Source organism: Antrostomus carolinensis, unplaced genomic scaffold, assembly GCF_000700745.2.
Source record: "Antrostomus carolinensis isolate BGI_N321 unplaced genomic scaffold, ASM70074v2 scaffold1513, whole genome shotgun sequence".
NCBI classification, from domain to species: domain Eukaryota; kingdom Metazoa; phylum Chordata; class Aves; order Caprimulgiformes; family Caprimulgidae; genus Antrostomus; species Antrostomus carolinensis.
In genome coordinates this window covers 9,582-27,445 of record NW_010305662.1, presented here as the reverse complement: position 1 = coordinate 27,445, position 17,864 = coordinate 9,582, and the positions used below count along the sequence as shown (strand labels likewise).

Below are 17,864 nucleotides of genomic sequence, written 5' to 3'. Positions count from 1 at the left end.
TTTTTGGAAACAGGTCACATATGGGTATACTTTAGAAGAATAATAATAAAAAAAACAACTAAGTTTTGTAAGCTTACATACTTTTTAAAAAAAGAGAGACCAGTGCCACAAAGTTTGTGCGTGAATCTGAACTCTTTCCAAGTTTGAGAGGCTCGGTTCTGGCATTCCACTGCAGCTCAAATCCAATGTATGTTTCTTCAGTTGACAAACGAAAGATGATCATCTTTTACCAGTGAACTGATGATATCACATATGTAAATCAGGAGCAGAGTATCATTATCTCATCCCAGGAGATCACTCTTCCACCCATCCCTAATACAGTTTGGTTGAATAAATATTTTTTTGTTTTGCAGTACAAACTAGGTGAGTTTGTTTTTCTTCCAGAGTGCAAGTCAGTATCACCACACACTTGGCAGCTAAAACGGCATCCCTCCTTTGATCTGCCTAGCAACCTGTTCATCTGTTGTCTCCTCCTTCTCTTTTTCACGCTCTTTGTTCCAGTCTTTAAGGCCTTCTGGTAGTGAAGTATCCTCATCCAAACTTCCCGTACCTTCCACAAATTCTTCGTAAGTAGACTTTTCTGCAAATGGTCTTGGGCCAAGCAAGTCTAGCATATCACTTTTATCAAGCACTTCCTTCTCCAGTAGTCGTAGGGCAACCTGGAACAGCAGTAAGTTATTTCACACATAAAATACCTAAATTGGCTTTCTTCTTTGGAAGAGCTTGTTAAGGCAGTTTGAAACCAAATTCAGCACTGATTAATTTTGATAGAAAAAACAGGTTGTTCAGACTGCAGTTGATAGATGATTTTTCTCCCCTGTGAGCATTTAGGTAGCAAAAATACCGTTTTTGTTAATCCTACTTTTTAAGATTTGGCAAAGTGCCCTCCCTGTGGGCCACTGTTGCCATTATTGTTGCTTCAGAACAGCAGTCTTTCACCGCTGCCAAAAGTCTCCTGATGCAAGACATCAGGCCATAGATGAAAACAAGTGTTCCCTTCCTATCAAACCAGGCAGTTCAACAGGGCTGCTGTTACGTTACAAATTAAAGAGCCCCATAAAATTACAGTGTGCACAATACTGTACAAGTGGGGTTTGTAACCTTCTTGGGTCAGCGAGCGCATTGTTCAGCACAAACCATGTTCAGTGATCTTTTTTGGGATGGTGACCTACTCCAACACCCTTTACCGAATCCATACAAATTTGTCTTCTTGTTAGTAAGGCTATCAGGTGCCTGTCCTGGAAAGTTATCCTTTGGCTGTATCAAGCTTTCTGGCATGGAGGAAGAGAATATGCATGCACAAGGGTAATCTCAGCTGCAGTGAGGCAGGCCACAGGCAGCCAGGGGGCGAGGAAGGAAGATGGTAGAAAGCTACTTTTTATTTAACATTCAAAAGGAATTCAGAGCAAGGAAGTTACACGTACTTCCCTTCTCAGAGAGCTTCTTTTAGCCCAATGAACTGGAATCCTGACATTTTGTGTTTGGGTTTTTTAAGTTGCATACTTGTCTAGTACGTATACTAAAGCCGACTTTAGAAAGGCTCTTCCCTCCAGCTTTCCAAATTAATATTGACCATATAAGGGGGGGAGATATGTTAAATCACATTAATGAGAACCTCAGAGGTTTTCCAACACAAGAGGAGATTTCTATTTAATTTAAATCTTGTGACACACTCTCCAGATTACATCAGATAGGTTTTGAGCAAACTTCCTCATATACTTACAAAGTCACTATTTTTAATCTATTCAGTTCAATTCAGATTCTGGATTATGAGCTAGAACTTGGCAGCTACAAAAAATACTGCAATACTCACCTTCTCCACTTCTGCTTTCTTCTCAGTCAGAAGACTTAATGTCCTATCATAAGCAATGTTAATTAGTGACCGTACTTCTTCATCTATCAATCTAGCAGTTGCCTCACTGTAAGGCTTCTCTAATACCATGTCTCCTTGACGAGGGAGATCAAAGGAAATCTGCCCTACTTTTTCATTCATCCCAAACTGAACAATCTGGTGGAAAAAAAAAAAGGAAAAGAAAAAAATAAGGAAAGATGGTAAGATTTTTAGGGTACGTTGATATAAAATATGGTAAACAAAACTGAAAGGAGCAATTCATTTTGCTGTTGCCTCAATCTTTTGCTCTAAAACCAACCCTCCCTTGTAAACTCAAATCTACCTAAGCTAAAGTACCCTAGTTGACTTTCACTTACTTCTTTTTAATGGTTAAATTGAAGGACACAAATATCATTTAAAGGTGGTTACTTATGGTGTACAACGTGATGCTTTGCTGTTTAAATATTAAGATATTACAGAAAAACACTTCAGCCTTCATTAAGCAGTAAAACTCTTTGCTTTTCACAGAAATATAAGTGGTTTTCCAATTCAAAATGCTTCCAAAGTCTAGCATATTCTACTCGCTCATACAGATAAGTTAACTTTAATACTGAAGTAGTGGGTCTTGAAGATTTTGTCCTATCATATCCAAAAAATTCATACGCTATACTTCATCCCAAGACACTCCCCTACAAAGGTGAAAGAGATTCTTATCTTGCTTGACTAGTTACAGAATATTGACCCTTCTGGTTGCCCAACATGGATGTTTTCCATTGCATTCCACTCCAGCAGAGGCAGAAATACGTTCAAAATGCTATTTATGTATCCACTCCATGGCTACTAGCAATTTGATGGTTACTAGAGCAGCACTTCTCTGCTTGGTCTTGCAAGATCAATGTATGACAATATTCAGAATTCAGAGATCTCAGCATTAGAACCAAGGATCTGAACCTGCTTCCTTAGGAAAAGTTCAGTACTTATTATTTAAGCTCTCAGTTCTCTCTGGAGACAGTATGACTGGTTAATGAGAACAAAAGTCTATACTTAAACATTTTTTAATTTAAAATTGAACAAGAGTCACTGAAGATCCCATAAAATTAACAGGATTTCATTATTATACATTTACTTCCAGAACTGGGGTAACAAGAAGCGCACAAGAGACCAGAAAGTACGTGTGGTTTGGGGGTGAGGGATAAGTGTTGTGCAGGGGGAGAGAAGCACACTCTACAACATCTCTCTTGCTCACCTTGTGTCTTATAAAATAACATCTTTTGTGCTGATGCAGGACATGGAGTAACGCACCCATGTGTAGCACATACCTACACTTAGGCGAGTCATTACATTGATAGGATTTCAAATGACTCATTTATGCTAGTTAATATGATACAAACACAAACTAATGTCTTAATTTCAGCAGCCTTAACTGACAGCAAATAGTGCTTAAAAACAAGGTTTTCTGGATTTAGTTACACTTATGAATCTAAATTGAGTCTTCAAACTGGGCAGTTGTAAAAGTAGGATCAGATGATCAAATCTCTGCACTAAATTCCATTTTTAAAGTATAAATTTCCACATGTATTTGAATCCAACTGCGGCAAATATAGTATTCAAAGCCTACTGCATGGACTCCTGTTGTAAGACTGTGATAAAATACCTGAGTCACCAGCATCTCTATACAACAATAATATAATTTTTATTCATTTTTTTTAAACTAGGCTTTTGAGGGACTTAACCTGATGAAATGGCATCCTTTCAAAATATTAGTGTTAAGCAGCAGATACAGGAAACTGTAAAAAAAAAAGTCTCACTTAAGAACACACCTGAGCATATGCACTCTGGGTCACCTTCTTCAAGTCATCTTGGGCACCAGTTGTAATTCTTCCAAAGAAGATTTGCTCAGATACACGTCCTCCCAGAGTCATGCACATTCTGTCAAGTAGCTGCTCTTTAGTATAAAGATACTGTTCTTTGGGTAAATACTGAGCATAACCCAGTCCTTTACCACGTGGGATAATAGATACCTACAATCAAAATTAACAGAATGCTAGAACTACATAGTGTTAAAAAGCATAAACATTCTTCAGTTTAACTTAATTGTTAATACTGCAACCTATACCATACTCACCCTTGAAGTTTAATTCAGACATTATTTCCATTTACAGTTTTGACCTCATTGTGATTTATCCTTAAAAGCCCTGGCTAGCTCTAAACAGGGATAACTACTAGAATATCTGGAAAAGAAAGGTAAGACCACTGTCATCACTTTTCCAAAGACTGTATGGTCATTTTTTAAAAATCTTTTAATGAAAATCCACAATTCTTTTAGAGTTATGTACAGGGCTTTAAGTAGTCTGTAACAGACAGACGTTTTCCATCTCTAGTATTCTGAATAGTTGGAGGAGTTTCCATGTTTACCAATGCCCTTCCTTCCAGCAGGAAATTTTACAAGATTAATTTTAAGTTTGAAAGTCAGACGAGATTAAGAACACAGTCAAGCAAAACTATGAATGTTAAACTAAGTTTGGGCACATTAGGGTGCTTCTTCCTTTACTTCCAGCTTGTCAAGCTATGCACCCAAAAAGCAAATTAAAACTAAAATCAGCCTCTAGATGGTAATTTTTATAGATACATTCCTGAAGAACATGCATCTACCTGCATAACCTGGTAAGATTAACTTAAACCATTGATCTCTACTAAAAGCCTGTTCTGGTTTTTAGCTGGAACAGAGTGGGGTTTCTTTTCAGTATCTAGAATAGCGTTGCATTTTGGTTTCAGCATAGGATTTGTTATGAGGGAAACACTGATAACACACCAGTGTTTGCATTTTTGTCACTGGAAGTGAAGGACTTCAAGTTTTGTTAGTCTACAAGCGCAGCATCTAAGGGGGTGAGGAATATTTAAATTAATAAGCTAAAATGGTATTTGGATATGCCAATGGGATGTTCCATATCATGTCATGTTCAGTATACTAACAAAGGTCTCTTCTGGCTCTCTCTGACTTTTGCTCAGGCTCTCACTCTTCTGGGATTGCGGTTTCAGTTTGGGATTGTTACTCCTCTGGGATTGTTATCTGGGTACAGGCTGGGCTTGGTGGGCAACTGCATTATGTATCACTCATTTGCATATTTTATTAGTATTATCATCATCACTATTTTAATATCAGTATTATTTTAAGTTTTACTTTATTTCAATTATTAAATTGTTCTTATCTCCACCTATGAGTCTCTTTACCCTTACCCTCCAATTCTCTCCCCTGTAGCCTAGGGGCAGGGGGAGTGAGCGAACTGGCTGTGTTTGGCTGCTAGCCAAGGGCTAGCCAAGCACAACCACCACAAAGCCTCAGAGAAAAAAGCAGCTATCAAGGCAGGCAGACTCGTGGGAAGATCGGGTACCTTTCACTTTCCAAGGACATTTATACTACAAGCCTTGCAACAGCTAAGTCAGAAAACAGTTAAGAAAGCTACAAGAAGTGAATCCAAAAAGTACTTCAAAATTTACACACTTACACTGTCTTTTGCAAGATTACATATTTTAATACCCTCTCAACATTGGAGGGCAAAAGAAAAGAAAAAGATGCTGTCCATACTACTGTTAAATTACTAGTTCAAATTAGTTTCCTTTACCTTTAAGAGTGGGTCAGCATGTTCCAAGAACCATCCTGCAACTGCATGCCCTGCCTCATGATATGCTACTGTCTTTTTCTCCTCTGGTTGTAGTACTTGAGTTTTCTTTTCCAAACCTTTATAAAATAAATTTGATTAATAGTTTCAGACACACCTTTCTCCACTGAAATCCCTTCCCTCATTTAGAAAGATGGTGAGCAATACTTAGATGCCATATATACAATCCATTGGAAAAGTTTTTAAAAAACCCCAAACTTGCAAGTTTTAGAAATTTGCATCTTCCAGGTTTTACTGTAACCTTGTCCTTGATTAGATTTTCCAGTTTTAAAGTATAAGTTCTTAAGAATACTCAAGCATTTAAATAAAACATTTGCAATTTAAGTAGTTCAATCTAATAGTTTTCTAGACTATTTCAGGCTAGCAACAGTTAAAAACATTGCTAAATCCAAACAGCTATTCCTCTTGCCATTTTGAAAAAAACAGAAAAGTGTCCTGATGAAGTTTCTCTCCTTACATCTTTCTCCATTACAGAAGTCAACAGTATAGACAGGACAATTCTTTTCTAAATCTCAGGTGCATTTAGGAGAGAAAAAAAAAATTACCCTTAAGAACAGGAGGAAGATTCAAAGTGTGGCTTTTTATATATAAAGAAGGGAGCTGCCTGTCATATTACAATTAATATTACAAATATTACAATTTTGAGAAATGATTGATGCGATTCACCTACCTCCAATAACTCTTTCAATTGCTTGCTCAAAATGCTTTTGGTTTATAGCATCTGAGAGATGCCTTGCAGCAATTAAAGCAGCTTCATTACAAACATTAGCAATATCAGCACCTAAAAGCAGAGAAGGCATGAATTATTGATAATTTTCAACAATTTTCTTTAAGTTTACCATAAAGATAACCTTATGTAGAATTAGTTTTCTATATTCTCAGAGTTTGAAAATTAAAGGTAACACTCTCTGAAATAATTCATTACACACAGCATAGTTCTTTAAGAGATATTTAAATACATGTACTATGGTTACAGGATTTAGGATTTTTCTCTTAGGCAGACAGCTGACAAATAGGGCTTATCACCAGTGAAGTACTTCTTTGATACATCCCACCTTCTGCAGGTTTTCCATCTGTAACAGGCTATACTTAAACTAGTACATATTTAGCAGAATAAATTTCCTACATATGGATCCAGTATAGCCCAGACACTGATGTATCTCTTGAGGATATGCTTTCACATTACTGATTTCAAGCCATCCACTGCTTGTTACAATTATTTACAGTAATGCTATTGAGATAACTCAGTTTAAACATCATCACTGTAGTTGCTGGAAACATTGACAATCAGACCTCGGAAAGCCATTTTTATATAGACCACAAAAACAGTGAAGAATTCAACTACTGGTCAACACAGATTTAAAATGGATTAAATTACAAGTCAGTAATGAAAGTTCTCACATCAGTTCCTATTTCAACACAAGGTTACAGCACATTTTCCAAAGAGAAGTTTTTACATAACTGGCACAGGTTGCCCAAGGAAGCTGTGGCTGCCCCCTCCCTGGAAGTGTTCAAGGCCAGGTTGGATGAGGCTCTGAGCAGCCTGGTCTAGTGGGAGGTGTCCCTGTTCATCGCAGGGGGATTGGAACCAGATGATCTTTTAAAATCCCTTCCAACCCAGACTATTTTTTGTGATTCTGTGATACATCCAGAAACAAAAATCCCCCTACAGAATATGCACACAAACTCCACAAAACCCAGGTCTTCCCTAGTAGTGTTTGAAGAATCCAACAAATGTATTAAAAGGAAGAATACACACACAAGTGGTAGCAATGAGAAGTCTCTGGATTGCTTTTGCTGAAGACAGAAGAAAATGACATTTGGTATTTCACCCTGATTTGAGACAGACAAGACCCTCAGAAATCTCCTACTTCCTCAAATGGACAAAGAAAATCTCATGCTGTACCAGTAAATACCATAGAGTAGAGTGCCATCCAGAAGATGGCAAGAAAACCAGAAGTAGCAGGGAAATAAAATATCTACAGCTTATATAGTAAATGGGAAAGAATAGTGGCATTACATGTCACTTACCAGAAAAACCAGGTGTTAGTGATGCCAGTTTTCTTGCTAGGTTATCTTTATTTAACACAGTGTCTAATTTCAGAGGTCTAAGGTGAACTTTGAAAATAGATGCTCTTCCTTTTATATCTGGGGGTCCTTTAAGATGAAAGAAATATGCTTTTACTTTATACTACATATATATATATATATTTTGTAATTGAATGTACGCAAGGAAGTTACACATGTAAATAGCTGCAGTGATTTCAGTAGTATTCTACAAACACAGAAGTATGCAGCAATGCAGATAAAACTTACCAATGTAAATCTGCCTGTCAAAGCGTCCTGGTCTCATTAGAGCAGGGTCTAAAATATCTGGCCTGTTAGTACCTGCCAAAATTACTACATTTGTGGTTGTATTAAACCCTGTTGAAGAAATGTAATAAAGAGAAAATATGTGTAAATATAACTTCCATTAAAAAAATAAAATAGAAACAAAAAGACTGTCTGCTTTACAAGGCCACATAAGAACTGACAGTTTAAATAAATAATCATAAAGCTGAAAATAATTCCATTTATTAGAACGTTGTCCAGCTTTTCATAACAAGCAAAAAATGGCCTTGGGCTCTGCTTTGTGAAGTACTATATCAAATCCTGCTTTATCTTCAAAATGCAATAATAGATTAATTGCTCAGGAAATTACAGAACCAGCAAGGCTAGCTGTGGTTTTTTACAGACAGACTGGTCTCATGCAAAGAACTTTTTTGGCCTATTCAACTATGGCAAAGAGTTATCAGATGCAGAAAGATGATTCTTTTTTCTGAATGAATTTTAGCAAAGTATCAGGCTGCAGCAAAATGAGTCACCATTCTCCATTTTAGGAAGCAAGGAAACACAATTTATATTTAAGCTGGAACACAAATCTTGGTTAACAGGTCTGAACAAGCGCATTAGATCTTTCCCTTATCCCTGTCATTATAATGTAATATTAGATAATAAATACTTACCATCCATTTCTACTAGAAGCTGATTGAGTGTGTTCTCTTGTTCACTTTGTCCTCCAAAGTTGCCCCTTCCTCTCTTTCTTCCTACTGCATCTATTTCATCGATGAAGAGAATGCACGGGGCATTTTTGCGAGCAAGAGCAAATAAGTCTCTAACCTGAACAGGAGAACAGAGTTTGGTATCAGATTGGTTTGTAATTGTTCAGAGTAGGGGGGGTGGGTAGGAGGGGAAAAGGTACATCAGGAACAGTATCACTATGACTGAGTATGGTTATTCATAAGTGTTCCAAAGCCTCCAGCCAGCTCTCAGGCCAACGATACCTTACACTGTAATGTGGATGCCCACCGGTTGACAAATCCTCTATCAATCTATAAATTAAAAACATTAAACTTGAAAGCCTTCAGAAATAACCACTTGTCCTGAAAAACTGAACTATATCTTCAACTTCAGCAATAAAAGCCTCCAAACTTCAGAGATTTAAAGCAAGATTTCTCCTTTAAGCTCTTCTTTAATGCACAGTATTACAAGCAGAACTGGAACGTGAAGAGGCATGCTACCACACAGTCATTCTTCATACCAAGGCAATAAAATCTTCTATGTTTTTCTGCAGTTAGAACAGGGCAGTGTGGCTCCTACACTGAACTTAAGGCTTACGTACAAGCACTCACCATTGTACTCTAACAATATGCCGTTATAAACGTTGACTGAACCATCCTGTCTCTCTATTCTATGGGCTAGAAAAACTGAATTCACCTCAAAGTATTTATTTGGAAGCTAAATTAACTTCTAGAAGTCTGGAAAGATGGCTAACGCCTAAGCAAAAAGCAAATTTATTTATTTACTTTCAGGTAGGTAAAGATACTACCTATCAAATTCTATTGTAGTGACAGCACAATGTGATTGGCTTTAAGGTGCAACATTACAACGTTATTCTCCTTGCAAATGTATCTGAAGGACCTCATTAAAACCAGTTCAGCGAGTTAACAGATCTCCAACTGAGGAATCGAACTGGAGCAAACAGGAAATGAAAAACTATGGAAGAATTTTGACCTGACTGGGAATTACACACAGCTCAGAGCTTTACTACATGGTACGTTAGAGGTGCAATTAGAGAAGGCTTCTCTGATAACAAACAGTGTAGAGCAGATGTGAAGAGGTGCGAATTTTGGACAGTATGCTCTATTACAGAAAGCCACTCTGATTTGTAAACAGAATTTGAAAAAAGTACAATCAATAAATCATGAGGGAATGTGATAAACAAGGAAAAAAGTGTGAGATGCTCAAAGTGAATTATCTTTTGGTTGGAAAGAAACAGAGATCCAGAAATATACAACTATTTTTCAGAAGGAATGGATCTAAAAATTGCCATAATGCATAAGCACACCCCGCCCCTCTGCTCCCCTCTCCCCCCCCCCCTACAAAAATGATTCTTAGTTTCTTTCATCCCCCAAAAAAAAAAAAAAAATCAAAGGAACTAAGGCTATGTAAGTTTTAATTCTGGCATATCCTAATTTACAAATAATCAATTTAGCATCATTAACAACTGTCTTATTCACTAAATTCACAGGAAATGAAACTAAACCACTCTGTTGTGTTGTTTTCTACAGGCATCAGAAATTATCAACAACTGTTATGTCAACAGATTTCACTTGGTAGTAAAAGCTGATAATCATAGACCAGTAGGTAAAGGTGAAGTCACTTTGCTTTGAGGCTTCTCAGGTATGTACTGACAGCTAATGACAATGTAGTTTGAGTACCATTATTATTTCAGGATATCTAATACTTTCCCAGAGGATATGGGCCAGTTTCTTTTCTTACTGTTTCTCAGGAAAGTCCCTTCTACACTGCATGCTCCCTTTTTCAGGTCCCACTCATCTTACATACATGATCACTATCTCCATACCCTCTGGTTTTCAAACAGGCACTTTTTTTCAGTCACCATCCATGTTTTTTACCGTTAGCTGTTTCTGCATCTATCTCCCCATTGTCCATACGCTCTCCCCTCCATAGCAGCTCCTTTTGCTGATTTCCTTACACATTTCAAGTCTCTCTCTGCATCCTCATTGAAGCCTCCATTCTTAAACAGTTTCAGCATTTCACTTTCTGAACAGCTCCTGTTATTCTCAGTTCCAAGCTCTGTGCCAACCTGCATGTGTCCCACACACACTTTCCATTTTCTCTTTTCAGAAGACCTAAAATCCCTTGCTTCATTGATATTTTCCCAGCTATATTATGGGAAGAAGTCCAGCAAAAGACCACTGAATGAGGCCTAGGCTCGCAAGAGGCATATGCACACACAGCCATGGCAAACTAAGGACCAAACCCTGGAAAATTTATCTGCTAACCTCTAACACATGGAAAAACTGCAGTTTTTCAGGGCTGTAAAGAACTTAGTCAAAATTAGTTTTCCTGTGAATTTTCACAAGGGCAGAAAACTACATCTGTATCTGGTAAAATCCCCAAATTGCAAATTCAAATCAAGACTCTACAGCATTTCTATTTCATGCTAGCAGAATTAGTTTTGAAACATAAGTAAAAAAACCACAGTATGCTTCCTGAAGTCTATTCGCAGAAATTGCAGCAAACAAATCTGAACTTGTTTACTTTTTAAAGTTTAAGACAAGATGGAGTTTGGTGAAGGTGTGAGCTGTCGGAAACGGAGTATAATTCTGGACATTATGAGGAACCTCATTTCCTGGTATTACCCGCCTCATTTGCAAAATATTATCAGTAACTTGTTTATAGAATATTTTTCAGCAGACTTAAGTGTCCTTCCTTCCTAGACAGGAGAAGATAGATTTAAAACTGAAAGTTTGAGATGTAGTTGTAATTAAAAAAATAATTAAAGAAAACTGAATGTACCGGAACAGAGTTAACTCCCTCCACATAAAACACCTCTCTAGAAACATTAAGAGAGTTAAGGCAAAAGAGCATAAAAACGTTAGACAGATATTTGGTTATTTAAATCACCCATCTCCAGATGTCTCATTAGCTCCATGACCCTCAGACTCCTATTTCAACAAGAAGCTCAATTGTGTGTCCCAGACAACTATTTATACCTAAGACTTTAGCACTACAAAGATAATAAAGTTCTTAAAAGAAATGGGAACCATTTAGAGCAGGAGGAGACATTGCCGTAGCAGTAGTTAAATAAGCTACATATTAGTTCTAAGCCAGCTAGTAAATTTACTTCAGAGCAGAGCTTGGAGAGTTCTGGTTTGTTTTCTAAAGTTCCTGCGAAGAGGTAAACCCTTAAGGTCCTGATGGCCTGCAACCAGATACTGAATGGCATTAGTTCCTTTTACGAGAGGTACACCTGCGATTCTTGTGTTTAGACAAACATCTGGCATCACTTGTAAATAACCTGCATAGATGAAAACTTCAGCTATAATCAAACTGTTTGCCTCCCAAACTTGACAACATCCTTTCAACAACCAATACTGAAATAAAAGAGAAAGGCCAAAGACTTACTCGAGCTGGACCCACACCAACAAACATCTCCAAGAACTCTGAGCCGTTGACTGTGATAAATGGTACATTAGCTTCTCCAGCTGTAGCTTTAGCCAGAAGTGTTTTCCCAGTACCTGGAGGACCTGTCAGAATTGCCCCCTGCAAGAGAAACAGGTATATTTTCCTCATGAAGAAAATAGAATATAAGCCTATGACATATCTTACATAAAAGACACACCAACAAACATCTCCAAGAACTCTGAGCCGTTGACTGTGATAAATGGTACATTAGCTTCTCCAGCTGTAGCTTTAGCCAGAAGTGTTTTCCCAGTACCTGGAGGACCTGTCAGAATTGCCCCCTGCAAGAGAAACAGGTATATTTTCCTCATGAAGAAAATAGAATATAAGCCTATGACATATCTTACATAAAAGACCTACATGTTATGATGTTGAGTCCATTGGCTTTTCTACCACAATCAAAATTGTGCAAGGAAACAAACTGAAGATTAATCACTCATTTAAACCAGCAAAAGGGGGGGGGGGGGGGGAGGGGAGAAAAAGAAAAAAAAAAAAAGAAGAAGAGATACAACATTGCCACGTTGTCTTCGATTTACAGAAACAGTGTTGTCCTTGACTGGACATTAAAAAAAAAAGTATGAAAAAAAGTATGTCATCAGGTGGGCTCCCAGGACAGCATAGCCAAAAGGCAATTCTATGACAGTTGTATACAACAATGATGGTACACATGCGTGCTACGTATCATGTCTGACACATGTGAAGAGATGAATTATTCCACGAGGCAAATCTTCTGGCACCACAGTTATACTGTTGGCACTTAATGCTTATTTATTTATTTATTCTGACTGTGAGAAGAAAGGAACTGGAAAGCATTGCATATGTAGACATTCCCAGTGCAATTTAGAATCCTGAGGACCACCAAAAGAATAAAGTCTTTATCTGCTAAGTTATCATACCCTTACCTTTGGAATTTTTGCTCCCAGATCCTCATATTGTTTGGGATTTTTCAGGAAGTTGACAAACTCCATTATCTCTAATTTGGCCTCCTCACAGCCAGCTACATCTTTGAATTTAACATCTATTTCATCCTTAAGGACTTTGGCTGTTGTTTCACCCACACTGAAAAGTCCACCCATTCCACGCCCTGCTCGACCTAAGCCTGCAGGACCTCTTCTTAACGTGTACAGTAAAGAACCAATAATCAAGATTGTAGGCAGCAAACTAAGAAGAAATGATCTGTGGAGAAAAACCAAACAACACAGAAAACCACATATATTACAAAAATCCATTACTGCATATGACATGTAGAAACTGTTGGTTGCATCTTAAGTAAACAAATTCAGGACTAATACTCTATTGACTTGTCATGTTTACATTTTTGCAGGTTGGGAAGTAACCAAAATAAATTTGAGAACGAATTGTTTTACTGATTTTTGTTTCTTTTTAAACCAAGCACATCAAGTGACATTGATGAATTCTACAGAAGAAAACTGCTTTACCTAAACAGAAGTAGCCCATTTTCTGTGTCCTTCAAAGATAAATTCACAGGACTAGTTATGCAAATGGTTATATTCTCAAAATAAGTTGCATTAGGTAGCATATGATTGTCCTACACTACATGTTAAAGTAGAAATTTCTCTCCAAAATACATACACACTCTTCTTCCCTTAGGTCCTTCTTCTTCTTTCAATGTGTCTATTTCCCTTCCCAAGGCTATAGGGGTTTTTTTTTGATTACTCACTGTCAATTATCCTTCAGTGTCTGTCTTCCAGCTTCTAGCACAGCTCTGTGCAAGCCAAAAATCCCAATACTAACACAGTCCTCATTGTCATAGTATCTGAGCACTGCACAGATTTTTCTGCGGTAAGACCTTCAAGGAACAGTTCACAAGAGGTTCTCTAAACACTCAGCAAAACCAAAGTGCTGAGAAGCACTACTACTGTGAGCACAGGATTTCCAGGCTTTACTGATATATCCCACATTTCTGGTATGAAGAGAAAAAGAAGGATTTTTCCCTATCCTATGGGAGTCAGCATATTCTGATCCAGCAGGGAGTAGCAGTACTCTGATCATATAATTGCTGCTCTCTCCTGTGGCATTTCTGGGGCTGAGCAAGTTAGTAAACTAAGTTAGTAATGTATTCTATGAAGAACAGACACTGAGGAGGAAAGGGCCAGAGAGACTGTGGTCAGAAAGAGGGGTTCAGCAAGGAAGACATTTGTGCAAGGCTGAAGATGACATGGGAACTGACATACTTTTCCCAGTCTGCTGTGAGAAGCCTCAGGCTGACATGCAGCTTCTTCACACAACCACAGCATCGCTTTGTCTACTTGTTTTTTTCCAGATTTGCTTAAATAAGGGCTCAACAGGTATATTTATGGACTATCCTTAAGAGCATGCCCCATTACACAGAAACACAGAAACGAGACAGAGAGTTTACAGAAGTACAGTGAACAGAAAACCTCTATCTGAAATGGCAGGATGCTCCAGAGTTAAGGCTACCATTTTTCCTGTTGCCACCAAGACAAAGAGGCAGCAGCAGCTTGGTAAAAAGCACTGCAGAAATAAACCAACCTCTCTCCTCCATCCCCAAAAACTGAAATACACACCACAGTATCAAGAATGAAAACACAAGAGAGGCAGCAAACGAGCCTTTATCAGTAGTGATATGAGCTACTACACCCAAAGTTGAATTTCCTGATGGTACAAAACCTATTTCACAGACATCAGCAGGAGTAATTTTGAAACTGCTGACTTGAGTCAGTTCTTGGGATACAAGATTACATCTGTCTAAGCCATTTAGAAATCCATGTCAGAGCAGGAATTCTAGTCTCTATTCTCAAATCCAGCTCAATAAAACTCAGCTCCATAAGACTAATACAAAGAACACAAATCTAGTACTGGAACTGTTAGTCCCTACTATGGGAAGCAATAATGCCATAAATCCGATGTCAGTACTATTTTTCTTAACCAATTAAGAGATTAAAAGCATGATACATCTTCCAGCTCCTGCTAACAGGCAGGATAGTGTGATTTACTTAATTAAAAGCTTCTTGCCTTTTTGCAATCCAACAAAATTTGACTTCTGCTGAATTTATGGTCATGAAGTGGTGCCTGTTGTATCTCAGTTAGTATACTGCAGTTCTATGCTATATTTTGTCCATTCAGAAGTCTGCATGAGTGCCATCTCTGGAGCTCTACTGCTGTGCCTGGCTGACTCCTGCTTTAGTACAAGTCATTCATGTCATAAGAAGCTATATTAAGGGTTAGAGGGTATGGATTTCTACATAGACAAAGTACTGAACAGCTCCTCTTACAGTTCACATGCAAAAATAAACCCCAGATGACTGTTATTCTGATAATACTGCCACCTAGTGAAGCATAAGGTGCATGCCTTACAAGGCTACTTTTCTACTGTAAACACAACCAATTTTTATCAAGAGACATTTTTTAAAGCAACTTCTTACCCATCACTCTCTGTTGAGTAGACTACAGGCAATCTGTTCTCCACTTCTATTCCCAGATCTTGCTGCACAGTTTCAAGATTCCGTTCAAAAGTGTCCACACTACCAATATTAAACCAGACGTACTGCTATAAAAAAAAAGCAGAGATCACCACAAAGTGCCCTATCTTTATTTTCAGCTTCTTTACAAGCCAACCTCTTCTAACACATACACAGGCCATTCTCAGATCAGATTTTAAGTTGCCTTGTAAAGCGTGTGACTGATGTAAAATGCATCTAATAAATCTAAGGCCTACCAACCTGAATACACTGTATCTGTCATTGCTTCTACAGAAATCAAGTACTCAATAGTTTTGGGGCCCTTTAAACTGAAATCCTGTCGTTTTCTCCAGGAACAAACGGAAAGAGAGTAGGTAAACAGATCTTTAGAAGGAAGCTATAAAGTCACAATAATACAGAGCATTGAACCAGCAAACACAGCAGCCATACAACTTAATTGTTTCACCTGAAGGTCGCAGCTTTCTGATTAAGAAATTCTTTCCTTTGGAGTCCATATTACCTTTAAAGTTAGCTGTCTTCACAAAAGACAGCATGAACTTATATCATACACCAGAAAATAAAATGTAGACATTTCTTTCAAACAGTGTTGAGATTTTTTTTTTTCTTTTCAAAAAAATCTCCCCTTTTGCACCATGACCTGCCTGACTTGCCTTTACTTACCCTCATATTGAAAAAGAAAGAGAGTAGTCCTAAGTACTAACTGATTGAGAAACTAAGGCAACTGGTGGTATGTGGGCTAAAGAGTAGGTGTATAAATAAGTCACACTGAAACCCACTGATTAAGTAATTGCTGCAGATTTCACTTTACCCTGGAGGAACCTGCAGACCTTGTTTCAGAAAGTCAGTTAAAAATACCTCCACCACCTAGGAAGAGGTAACCTGATAAAGCTTCTCTAATGCTTCTTCTAAATTTTCCACACTGTATATGAGATTTTTACTTCTTTATTTATTTAAAAAAGATCCCTGACACTGAGTGTTACTCTTTGGAGAACTTTCACCTGCATCAGTCTGTTCCTCACAGTGACACCAGAAAAGTAACCATGTGAAATAAGCATTTTAAAGACTATAGTATCAAATGGAGACAAAGTTAAACATTTCTGTTTGTTTTTCAAGTAACTGGCTAAAAGCACACTGGAGGAGAAAACATCCAAAAGTATATGCAGTTAAGTCTGGGATTTTCTTGAGCAGATGGAAACCAGCAGTTAAAAATACAGAACCTCCAGCAATTTCTCACTCTTCCTGTTTGTGTATTTGTATTAGGAACATGGTGCTAGAAAGGAACTACTCACCACAGTTTTAAGCTCTCTGCAGCAAAACAATTGGTACAGTAAAGTGAAAACCACACAATGTGGAATAATGTTAACAGTAAGGCAGAAAACATATTTTCAATTAAGATATTATGAATGCTCCAGACCAAGTTTTCTGCATTGAACTTTACCTAAAAAGACTGCTTTGCTGTTTCTAATGTCTCATGTTTATGTATTAAAAGTGTTTACCCATTCATGAGGAGACTTTCCTGAAACAAAGATCACTCTAACAAAGCGCTTGTTCACCACTTCAAGTCTGTCCACCTGTGGGAAGAAAGGACAAAACTTGTGATGTGTTAAAGGGCGCGCAGTCACTGCACTTCATCACAGCTAGCAGCTACGTATAACAAATATGAACCTGTTCTGTTTTTCAGAAAGGAAAATAAAATTCATGTTGTAAATCAGGATGGTTCCACAATCTACATTTTGCCATTAGAGTGGCATGAGGAATCTGTACGTAATCACTAAGCAAGGAATATTGTCACGTTAGAATTTAGACTGAAAGGCCGATCTCGACCCTTTTTCAAGGAAAAAGCCCAACGTACATCTCAGCCCAAATTACAGGTACACTGCTAAACCCAGTAAACAATACTTAACTATTTCAATGGTCAAACACCATAAGCAAGACCATACGACTCCAAATTCTTGTAGCAGCTTCCAAAACAAAACAAACTGAACAGAATGAAGGAAAACTTAACTTTGTTCTCACAGTTGTTTTCCCTAATGTAAAAAGCTGCCTGTGCTACCATATTAAACACAGTAACATCAATTAGATAAAGAAGAATTCAGTTGAGGTAAAAGATACCATATAAGCTAAAATAAAGAATTGAGCTGCAGGTTTGCAGGTATATACTATTAGGCTTCTTTTTTTTTTTTTTTTTAATTGCAGAATTCTCAATGGTTAGTTTCTTGAATTTGACAGGGTCTCTTCAGAAGGCAACTAAAGCTTAATTCGATTTTAATTTCCTCTTTCCATAAGATAATTGGTGTCAGCATCTTAAAAGAATTTGAAACTAGCAATGGTCCTATAAGTTGGGCCTTAACTGTACAC

At 37.6% G+C, this 17,864-nt stretch overlaps 1 protein-coding gene across 1 annotated transcript in view; it reads right to left on the bottom strand.

The window, feature by feature from the left end:
• AFG3L2 (AFG3 like matrix AAA peptidase subunit 2) overlaps positions 1 to 17,864 on the bottom strand; it is a gene marked incomplete at its 5' end in the record, with an annotated part of 23,178 nt that continues 5,314 nt past the window's right edge. Inside the window, 12 exons of the mRNA XM_010164838.1 lie at positions 1 to 659; positions 1,814 to 2,008; positions 3,652 to 3,852; positions 5,455 to 5,570; positions 6,182 to 6,292; positions 7,543 to 7,668; positions 7,828 to 7,935; positions 8,517 to 8,670; positions 11,986 to 12,123; positions 12,945 to 13,218; positions 15,450 to 15,574; positions 17,003 to 17,077. Coding sequence (XP_010163140.1) covers positions 417 to 659; positions 1,814 to 2,008; positions 3,652 to 3,852; positions 5,455 to 5,570; positions 6,182 to 6,292; positions 7,543 to 7,668; positions 7,828 to 7,935; positions 8,517 to 8,670; positions 11,986 to 12,123; positions 12,945 to 13,218; positions 15,450 to 15,574; positions 17,003 to 17,077 — 1,866 coding nt within the window. The remainder of the gene's footprint in view (positions 660 to 1,813; positions 2,009 to 3,651; positions 3,853 to 5,454; positions 5,571 to 6,181; positions 6,293 to 7,542; positions 7,669 to 7,827; positions 7,936 to 8,516; positions 8,671 to 11,985; positions 12,124 to 12,944; positions 13,219 to 15,449; positions 15,575 to 17,002; positions 17,078 to 17,864) is intronic.